Source organism: Garra rufa, chromosome 5, assembly GCF_049309525.1.
Source record: "Garra rufa chromosome 5, GarRuf1.0, whole genome shotgun sequence".
Classification (NCBI taxonomy): domain Eukaryota; kingdom Metazoa; phylum Chordata; class Actinopteri; order Cypriniformes; family Cyprinidae; genus Garra; species Garra rufa.
The window spans coordinates 12131482-12142504 of record NC_133365.1 but is presented as its reverse complement, the minus strand read 5'-3'; the positions used below and the strand labels follow the sequence as shown (position 1 = coordinate 12142504).

Here is an 11023-nt window from a genome sequence, read left to right as displayed (position 1 = left end):
CACCATGGTCATTTAAGCAACTTTTTGTGCTTTTGGCAGTGTGGGCAGGTGCCAAATCCTGCTGGAAAAATGAAATCAGCACTCAACTTTTTGTTAACATGCTTGGATACAGCACTCTGAAGGGTATCAATGATTGTCTTCTGGACACTGTCAGATCAGCATTCTTCCCCGTGATTGTGTAGCCTAGTGAACCAAACTGAAAGACCATTTTGAAGGCACAGGAAACCTTTGAGGGTGTTTTGGGTTGATTATCTGATTGGCATGTCAGCATATTATAATTTGTTGAGATATTGAATTGGTGGGTTTGATGAGAACCAATGACTTAAACTACTTCAGTCTGTGTGCATTGCATTTATTTAATACACGAGTTTACCATTTGAGCTGAATTACTGAAATAAATGAACATTTCCACGACATTCTAATTTATTGAGATGCACCTTTACATCAGAAGACAGAGAAGCGTCACATGCAGTTGTACTCCAGGCCGCCAGGAGAAGCTCAGAACACGTGTGCTTCAGAAATGTAAACGTCAGAATGCTACGCTCTTCCGGTTTGAACCGAACATGTGGAATGGCTGGTTGAACTAACCACGCATTACAAAGCTATTTGCAAAAAATAGAAATCTTCTGAAAATCAGGAAGCAACGGGTTTGCCAACATGGGCAAATTAAACGTCGTTATCCTGAGGTATCTGTCCAGGGATGATTTTAGAGTCCTCACAGCGGTATGTATCATTTTAAAGAAGGCATATCTGTTTACATCAACTTTTTCTCTAGCTTTATTATGAACAACCATGTGACTGGTTAAAAAGAAACATTCGCCCTTTATATAAAGCATATCAAACTGTCAAATGCGTGTCTATCATGGCATAAAGCTGTTCACGTTCTGTTTATGTAAACTTGATGCTAGTTAAATGTCAGCCTAATTTAAAAGACCTTGTTATGATTCATCAAAATTGTTTTTATAATTGTTTCTCCGGGATGCACAGGTGGAAATGGGCATGAAGAACCACGAGATCGTCCCAGTAAGTCTGATTGCGTCTATTGCCAGTCTCAAACATGGAGGATGCAACAAGGTTTTGCGGGAGCTGGTCAAACACAAACTACTGGCCTATGAACGCACCAAAAGTAAATCCGTTATAAAGATCCATTCCGTAATGTTTCTGTGAATAAGTGCAGCTTTTGACCGTGTTTCCTCTCTGAAGCTGTGCAGGGGTATCGGCTGAATTACGGTGGCTATGATTACCTGGCACTGAAGACGCTTTCATCCAGGGATGCTATTGTGTCAGTTGGAAACCAGATGGGAGTCGGCAAAGAGTCAGGTCTGAGTCATTTTTTAATTAGAATCTATTTGTTGGCATTAGGAAGACACATGTTTAAAGGTGCCATAGCATGCAAAACTGCATTTACCTTGGCATAGTTGAATAATAACAGTTCTGTACATGGACACGACATACAGTGAGTCTCAAACACCATCGTTTCCTCTTTATATTAATCTGGTGTTTGCGAAAGACCACTGAAATATAGGCTAATCCTAACATAACAGCGACTATTAAGTAAGAGTCGTGATCATTAATTGTTACGCCCCCAACATTTGCATAGCGGATTCATCAGAAGTTCTGCAGTTAGCAAAAATGGCAGATCACGGAAATAAATTATGTTCCAGGTTGTGCAGGAGATGTTAAGTGCAGGGATGAGTTGGTGTCTGTACTTAGAAAGGCAAGGAAAACAAATAAGTCGATCTGATAAAATAAGGCAAGCTACTGAAGGGACACGGTTAGCTTACTGCTAGCGGTAGCCCGTTACATTGCAGTACATAAGATTTCACTTACCACTTAAATGGAGAGCTGGAAGATGACCGCGCGGATCCAGATCCTGAGCATCACTAACAAGCATCTAAACTTATGCCTTAAGTACTACAGCTGCAGTATAACGTTACACAGAGCACATGTGATCACAAAAGTGAAAGTAAAATGATCGTGCATTCAAAACAGCAGTTTCAATAAACCGCATATTAATAGCGGCTCGAGCTCCGTGATTAAATATATAAATATATTTTCCTCCATGTGCTATTGAAATGATCGGCTCTGTGAAACAGCCAATCAGAGCAGAGCTCATAATTATTATTCATGAACCTTCCAAAAAAGGTAATAACAGACCATTTAATTCTAGGGACAAATCCTAGGGTTGTAAATGGACCTGTAAAACCGTTTCTGGAGAATTTTTGCCCTTTCCTATGTCATATACCTTCTATGTAGATATCAGAGAACAATTTAAAATATTGTATCAATGCATTCTATGGCACCTTTAATAATTTTACCCCATCAAATATTTGCACTTGTCATAAAGGAGTTTTTTTCCCCCCAGATCTAAAATGTTTGTTTTATATTTTAGATATTTACATTGTTGCAAATGCTGAGGAACAGCAGTTTGCTCTGAAGCTTCACAGACTGGGTAGGACATCCTTCAGGAACTTGAAGAACAAGAGAGATTACCACAAGCACAGACACAATATGTCATGGCTGTACCTGTCCCGGCTTTCTGCCATGAAAGAGTATGCATACATGAAGGTAATATACAAATATTTCAAGAGGATAATTTCTGTACCCTATAAACAAAGACACACGTGACAATATGAAGATAGCCTTTGACTATTTAAAGGCATAGTTCAGCCAAAAATGACACTTCTGTCATTAATTGCTCACTCTCATTTTGTTCCAATCCCGCAAAACCATTCGTCTTCAGAACACAAATTAAGATATTTTTGTTACAAATCCGAGAGCTTTGTGACCCTGTATAGACAGCAATGTAACTGAAATGTTCCCAGGACCAGAAATGTAGTAAGGATGTCTGTAAAACAGTCCAGTTAACATCAGTGTTTCAACCGTATTTTTTTTTTTTCGAATACTTTTTGTGTGTAAAGAAAACAAAAATAACTTTTATAACATTCAACAATTCTTCTCCTCTAAGTCACTTACCACATGCATGTTCCATGTCAGGAGCACACTATGCGTTGTGGTACTACATTGTGCTATATACAAATATTTTCTTCTGAAATAATTTAAACATAAATCACTGTATGTTAATGATATATTAAGTATATAAAGTAAAATTTAATCAAATAAGCCAGAAAACAGCTATTTTTTTGAGCATGCAAATGTTTGTCTGGATTTATTTTAAGAGTCCTTGTGTTTCTACAGGCGTTATATGATCGAGGGTTTCCTGTTCCAAAGCCAGTGGACTACAACAGGCATGCTGTGGTTATGGAGCTCATTAATGGTTACCCGCTGTGAGTTTACCTGCCCTTTGCTTTCGATGATCAGACTTTTTCTTGCATTAAATATTTACTTGTATAGAAAGTTCTTTGACAACTGCTAAACTGTGCAGTGGTGTGCTGTATTAATCTATTTTGTACCACTGTTTAATAGAAAGAACATAGAAATTTCTGTGGAAACCCATTTCTGCCACTGAATTAAAAAAAAAATAAAGTTAATTGTGACTTTTTATTGTTATGTTTTTGCAGTTGCAAGTTTACATCTTGCAATTCAGACTTTTTTTCTCAGAATTTTGAGATAAACTCGCAATTCTGAGAAAATAAGTCAGAATTGCATGATATAAACTTGCAATTGTGGATTTTTCTCAGAATTTCAAGTTTATATCTCACAGTTGTGACTTTAAAACACACAATTGCAAGTTAAGTCAGAATTGTGAGATATAAACCCGCAATTCCGAGAACATATCAGTCTTTTTTTCCCCTGAAAATTGGACTTTATAACTCATAATTGCGAGTATATATCTCACAATGCTGAGAAAAAGTCATAATTGCATGAAAAAAGTCAGAATTGCAAGATACAAATTGCATTTGTGAAAAAAGTCAGAATTGCAAGGTATCTCACAATTGTGACTTTATAACTTACAATTGTGAGTTTATATACATTTTGAGAGAATAAGAACTGTGAAAAAGGCAGAATTGTGAGATATAAACTTCCATTTGTGAAAGGCAATTCTAAGTTTATATCATGCAATTCTGAGAAAAAAAAGTCAGAGTTGTGAGTTTATATCTTGCAATTCTGACTTTATAACTCGCAATTGTGAGTTTATATCAATTTTGAGATAAATTAAGAATTGAGTGAAAAAAGTCAAATTTGTGAGATATATAAACTTAAAAATTGCAAGATACAAATTCCATTCAAGTTTATATCACGCAATTCTGACAAAAAAAGTCAGAATTGTGAGTTTATATCAGGCAATTCTGACTTTATAACTTGCAATTGCAAATTTATATTACACAATTCTGAGAAAAAAAAGTTGAGTTTGTCACAATTCTCCCTTTATGATTAGCAATTGCGAGCTTATATCCGATTATTTATTTATTTTATTCAGTGGCAGAAACAGGCTTCCATAAATTACACTTTAGTTTTTAGATAGTTTTTTTTTTTTTAACACATAACTAGTTGTATTAAATGTTGCTGTATTCTTCACACAGGTGTCAGGTTCGAGAAATTCAAGACCCTGCTGCATTGTACAATGAAATCATGGAGCTAATAGTCAAACTTGCCAATCATGGCCTGATCCATGGAGACTTCAATGAATTTAACCTCATGCTTGATGACAACGACCACGTCACAATGATTGACTTCCCTCAGATGGTCTCCACCTCACACATGAATGCAGAATGGTGACTATCTAACCTGACAATGATAATTATTCAGTAATAAGCACTGGCACTAAAATTTTATTCTTTTCTAAAAGGTACTTTGATCGAGATGTCAAGTGTATTCGAGATTATTTCATTAAAAGATACAACTATGAAAGCGAACTCTATCCAACATTCAAAGATATCAGGTATTTTTTCCAAAAGCTTGCTTTGTTATAGTCAGATTTTAAATAGTCTAGACTAAATACATATTCCTCTATACAGAAGAGCCTGCTCGCTCGATGTGGAGATCTCAGCTAGTGGCTACACCAAGGAGCTGCAGCAGGATGACCGTTTGCTCCACCCTGAAGGTCCAGAGGGCGAGGGACTCAGTGAAGATGAAGATGAAGATGATGACGACATCCCGGAGTCTACTGAAGACACACATCAAGCAGCTTCAGAGGACGCTATCAGCATGGAGGAATATAAACATGCCATGCTTGAGCTGGAAGGGCTGAAAATTAGTAAGGACACTCCAACAGAAAAGAGTGACACAGAGGAGCCTGAGGGAGCTCGATGTGAAAAGGAGATCCTGTCAGAGGACATTCAGAAAGAAACTGACATTTCAAAAGACTTGGAGAAGGAAGAGGAGAATGAGGTAGAGGACGAGTGTCCTGATTTGGTTGACCTATCAGCATCCAACAAAGAGTTCAGGCCTTTCAGGTAAAGAATTTTTTTTTTTTTTTATATCGTAACTTGCTTTTTACATGCATGACATTTTCATACTGCTATAAAGCAACTGTTCATATAGCAACTTGTATTATAAAAAGCATAGTCCACCCAAAAATTAAAACTGTCATCTTTAAACCACCCCAAAGAGTTTTGTTCTTGCACATCAAGCAAGTACAGTTAAGCTTCTGTTTATCATTTGATGTGCTGTCAAATATAATATCAAAACGATATGATGGCAAGTAGGGCTGCTCGATTTTGGCAAAAATCATAATCATGATAATTTTGGTCAATATTGTAATCACGATTATTTAACACGATTATGACTGGGTCCAAAACTTTATATTAGTGATTAATTTAAAAGGAACACTCCACTTTTTTTGGAAATAGGCTCATTCTCCAACTCCCCCCGAGTTAATATGTTGATTTTTACCGTTTTGAAATCCATTCAGCCGTTCTCCTGTTCTGGCGATATCACTTTTAGCATAGCTTAGCATAGATCATTGAATCCTATTAGACCAATAGCATCGCGTTCAAAAATGACCAACGAGTTTCGATATTTGTCCTATTTAAAACTTGACTCTTCTGTAGTTATATTGTGTACTAAGACCGGTGGAAATGCAAAGCTTCAATTTTCTAGGCTGATAAGATTAGGAACTACACTCCCATTCCGGCGTAATAGTCAAGGAAGTTTGCTGCCGTAATATGGCCGAAGCAGGAGCAGTAATACCACGCAGCACATGTGCAAATGCTAAACTAGCTGGGAACTCATTTCTGATAATACTCCGCCTGCTTCGGCCATATTACGGCAGCAAACTTCCTTGACTATTACGCCAGAATGGAAGTGTAGTTCCTAATCTTATCAGCCTAGAAACTCGCAGCTTTGCATTTCCACCGGTCTTAGTACACAATATAACTACAGAAGAGTCAAGTTTTAAATACAACAAATATGGAAACTCGTTGGTCATTTTTGAACGCGATGCTATTGGTCTAATAGGATTCAATGATCTATGCTAAGCTATGCTAAAAGTGATATCGCCAGAACAGGAGAACGGCTGTATGGTTTTCAAAACGGTAAAAATCAACTTATTAACTCGGGGGGAGTTGGAGAATGAGCCTATTTCCAAAAAAAGTGGAGTGTTCCTTTAAACATAGCAATACAGCAGAAAAAAGATTTTAAAAACCTGCTTTTTAAAATAAAAATACTGAATACTTCTTTTTAAGGACAGTCTAAAGTAGTCTAACAATACTTCAGAAATTAAATGTAATTATTTAAATGTAAAATAAAACGGCGTCTTCACTGTAAGAGTTAAACATACTTTGTTTCTTATTAAAACTACAAAAGTTCTTTATTCAAGAGCAGTGAGTGATTTTTCTCTTTGTATTTTTATGCTTTAGTATTAAGCACAGAGACGGCAGAAGGATTATTTATTGCTGCTTTAAGTGCCACACAGATCCAATATACTGTTACACTCGTATTTTCATTCTCAAACCTTTATGATCATTTAAGACATAACTGACAAAGGTTTACATGAATAATCACCAAGCGCCTCGTTTTGAAATATTTTTGCATGTATTTGACCATTTAGGCGCGCACCTTTAGCTAAAAGATAACTTTACATGTCCGTGTTCTGCTCCATCTCTGAGCGCATACACAGAACAGCGCAAGTTTTCTTACACGCTATTAAAAACACAACATCAAAGAAACATTAATAAATCAAGGATGTCCCTTTTTATGAAAGTCACGTTACATGGTTTTGCTGATTTGCATGTGAAATTAGGCTTTTATGGAGGAGCGAAAGCGCACCACTGGTAAGGGGGCGGAGTGGGGTGCAATAATTGTTTCATCTCGATTACTGCATTTTCAAGATCGTTTGAAGCAGAAATCGAAACCAGATTCTGATTAATTGTGCAGCCCTAATGGTAAGTAAACGACAAAATTGTTTTGAGCTGCTGGGGAAACAAAGATTGTCCATGAACTATGACCTAAAGTTTTTTTTCCCCCTATATTTGATGCTTGACAGCAAGTGTTTTCCTTAAAGTATTCCTTATGAAGTATTCCTTCATATAAAACCCTTAATCTTACATTTAATGATGTGATGCGTGTGATCCCACAGAGACCAAGTGAGCTTTGAGAATGAACACAGGAGGAGAACAACCAGTGAGATGAGCTTTGGCAGTGTTGGCAGTTGTTCTACCATACCACCAGTGAGTACAACCCTCTAGTATATTAATTCTAGGGTTAAAAGTTTGCCTCTGCTTTCACAAAAACATGATGAAGTGAGTCTTTTTGGTTTCATGATGCAAGTTTTATGTTGTTGTATTAAAATGAGTTGGATGTCTCCCAATGCAGGAGGTCATCAGGCAAAAAGTGAAGAAACAGCTTACGAAACAGCAGAAGTTCGCTCAGAGAAAACGTCTACAGAAGGGTGAAGCCAACCTGGTGACCAAGGATAGGAGAGAAAATCTTAACAACATCAAGAGCAGTTTGGAGTCAGCTGACTTCTGGGGCTGAGGGCCCTAAAATCTTCTGATGATGTGACTTTTTTCCTGTGCTGCTTCTGTATCTATGAAATAAAAAATCCTTAATCTTTCAAGATGAGTTGCTTTAGCCTTATTTATGGTTGAAATGTGTTTTTTTTTGTTTTTTTTTTCAAATGATTAAAGAATTGTATGTCAATTACTTGTTATGCAAAAGTGTTTTGGCCATATTCACCAAAAACAAAAGTCAGATATTTCAATCTTTTGCTGTAGTTTGTCAGGAGGAAATACCAGTTTACATTTCAATTCAGTTCAAGTTTATTTGTATAGCGCTTTTCACTATACAAATTGTTTCAAAGCAGCTGTACAACAACAGCAAAAAAAAAAAAAAAAAAATTCCAAACATGTTTCTTTCCAGTAATTGTAATAATCCAGTTTCTGACAAGAGACTCAATCCAGAAGAATTGATTGAAGAAACCTTTCATAAAAGCTACAGTACTTTGAAAGGTTTTAGGTACTTCTGTAAAAATGCTGTAAAATAAGGATGCTTTCAAAAATAGTATCATAAATAGATTTTCTTTTTCAATTAACTTTTAACTAAATCAAATAGGTTTTGGTGTGACCATCCTTTGCTTTCAAAATGGCTTTTGTCCTAGGTACACTTGCACATAGTTTTTTTTTTTTTCAGGTGATTTTGTAGGTAGTTTTCTTTAAGCATCTCAGAGACTTTGCCACAGTTCATCTGAATTAATTCTGTTTCTTCATGCCATTCCAGACAAACTGGGTGATGAGATCAGATCTCTGTTTGGAGCACTGGCTGTTGTCAGACAAAGAAATCTCACTTAATTATGCCAACTAATGACTAAATGAATGTTTGGAATTGTAAACCTACGTTTCCTACTGACACATTACAGAAATGGATAGAAATAGCTGGCTTAAAACCATTTTGTTTTTGTTGGAAAAACTAATGGCCTAAGATATTTGCACAGTTGTGTAAGCAGGAATTGTTTTTAATAATCACCTGAAGATGTCTCTCTCTCTCTCTACTATAGACCTCATTAGATAATATATTTTGTCTTTTCTTTAATCCCTCCTTAACTGATAGCCCAGCGTTATATTTACTTACTTCAGAAGAATATATCAAATACATACAATTTATATGTATCAGTCCCTTGAAAGCTAGCACGGTATTGTTATTATGCATATGACGTTTTATGAAATATTATGAAACTGTTGTTGTTATTGCCTTCGCGTTTTGTCCCTTCCTGCTCGCCATTGGAGGGTGGAGGATCACATGATCTGTATTGCGATAGCGTCCAGGAACAAAACAAACTGAGGAGCTGACAGCTCCGCTAAAGCTTTAGGACTGACTGACAGCTGCTGTTTAAAAGACAAATATCACGTAATATCATTTCGGTGAGTTATATTAATCTTCCTTCCACACGGGATGATTCTGAGATAGTTTTGTTGCGTTTAAGAGAGCGAATCAACAATGTTAGCAGGGGTTATGTGGGTTGAGCCGCTCCTCCCTGCCATCCTATGATGCAGTTGTTTATCTCGATTTACTTTTTATTAAAAATAGCAGCGTTCTTAGTGGAAATGACAACTCATTAATTCACTTTTAAGAATAGAAAGAGACTTGAAACAGCTTGATATTAACTACATTTCTGCTCTTCAATGTTTTGTTGCTGTCAGTTGCCTTCAGTTGTTTACATGTTGATGGAACAGTTAGGTGTTTCTTGAGTGAATCACTGATGACAGATATCTATCTATCTATCTATCTATCTATCTATCTATCTATCTGTGTGTCTATCTATCTATCGTAGAAGATTGTATTGTAGTGCCTTAGAAAGTTGTTATAAACCCATACAACGTTCTTTCTTTGTTATGTGAAACACAGAAGGAATGTTGCTGAATGTTATGTAATGACAGTCTCAGTCACCTTTCATTTTCAGAATTCTGATTCTGATTCTGATTCTAATCAATTTTGTGTTTCAAAACAGAAACTGTACATTTAAACAGCATCTCTCCTTTTAAGCTACATGACTTTTCTGGTGCAGGTTCTGTGTGGGTCTAGAGGAATGGAGTAATTTTATAACAATAATGTGGATGCCTGTGTGGAGATGGAGGCTGTGAGACCCAAAAAGTCAAAGTCCAAATCCAGTGGGAAGCCACAGGTGAAAACTTACTCATATACTACACTTTAAATTTTGACTCTTCTTCATTTCTCATAATCCTATATATATATCTATGCTGCATTAACAGGTAAGAAAGGAGAGACAGCCAGAGAGTGTTAGAAAGCCTCCAGGACCTTCTACAGAAGTTAATGAGCCAGCACCAGCTCCTGAGTTTACTGACATCCCCCTTTGCCTTCCTCATGTGCCTCCAGCCCCTGATGTGAAACCACCCACCACTCAGACCTCACTAGACCATAATGACAAGACTGAAAAGGACAGAGACCAAGTTCTCTTGTCAGATACGACTGAAATAGTGAATAAACCATCTTGCAATGAAGAGACATCATCGCAAGACACGGCACCTTGGGTGGACCAAGTTTTGGCACCTGTTCAAAGTGATCCCAAACCTCTTAATGCTAAACTTGAGCCATTTAGTGTCCCTTCTATATATCCATCTATCCAAGCCTCCTACTCTCAGCCTCAGCTTTCAGAGGACACCTATGGACTGTTGGATGCTTCCTTTATGCCAGTGGCTTCTGATGGACAAGTAGCTCCAGCTGTTCTTCCTCTGGCCAACCAAGAATCCTCTCCGCCCAGCTTGGTTCCTGTGGAGGTTGCTGACGTGGAAAGACCTAGGGAGAGGCTTTACCCAGAGCTGCCCCGGACTTGTCAGTCTGTGAAGCCCTTCACTAGTGAGCAGCTACGTACGTGGGAACCCGGTTCCTGGTTGGAAAACGTGGAGATTCATGAAGCGGAGTTTCAAAGTCTAGCCCACCAAGAAGGACATGAGCTGTACGAGCTGCTGCTGAGCTACTGGAGGTGCCGAAAGCAGCTGACGCAGGCCCAGACTGAACTACAGGCTGCCAATTCAGACTGCAAAAATGTGCAGAATCGCCTGTGGAGCTTCAAGGATGAAAGGCTTTCGTTACAGGTTGGTCACACCTGTGTATCTGTCTATCTATTTTAATGTCAGCTGTTTTTTAATCTATCTTTCTGTCTGTC

General features: G+C 37.4%; 2 protein-coding genes across 2 annotated transcripts in view; both read left to right on the top strand.

The window, feature by feature from the left end:
- Nucleotides 1-562: 562 nt before the first annotated feature.
- Nucleotides 563-7966, top strand: riok2 (RIO kinase 2 (yeast)). The gene is made up of 10 exons (XM_073840783.1): nucleotides 563-723; nucleotides 988-1126; nucleotides 1204-1320; nucleotides 2393-2568; nucleotides 3199-3287; nucleotides 4485-4676; nucleotides 4751-4843; nucleotides 4920-5357; nucleotides 7481-7571; nucleotides 7717-7966. The coding sequence occupies exons 1-10, from the start codon at nucleotides 658-660 to the stop codon at nucleotides 7876-7878; spliced, it is 1563 nt and encodes a 520-aa protein (XP_073696884.1). The 5' UTR covers nucleotides 563-657; the 3' UTR covers nucleotides 7879-7966.
- Nucleotides 7967-9967: 2001 nt separating this feature from the next.
- Nucleotides 9968-11023, top strand: part of epg5 (ectopic P-granules autophagy protein 5 homolog (C. elegans)) — a 35974-nt gene continuing 34918 nt past the window's right edge. Inside the window, exons 1-2 of the mRNA XM_073839961.1 lie at nucleotides 9968-10021; nucleotides 10110-10952. Coding sequence (XP_073696062.1) covers nucleotides 9968-10021; nucleotides 10110-10952 — 897 coding nt within the window. The remainder of the gene's footprint in view (nucleotides 10022-10109; nucleotides 10953-11023) is intronic.

Bases quoted from the DNA above. Each gene is read 5' to 3' on its own strand.
- riok2 (XM_073840783.1), top strand. From the start codon at position 658: ATGGGCAAATTAAACGTCGTTATCCTGAGGTATCTGTCCAGGGATGAT. The intron at 1,127-1,203 runs GTAAATCCGTTA...TCCTCTCTGAAG, and splicing joins GGCCTATGAACGCACCAAAA to CTGTGCAGGGGTATCGGCTG. The intron at 4,844-4,919 runs GTATTTTTTCCA...TCCTCTATACAG, and splicing joins CCAACATTCAAAGATATCAG to AAGAGCCTGCTCGCTCGATG.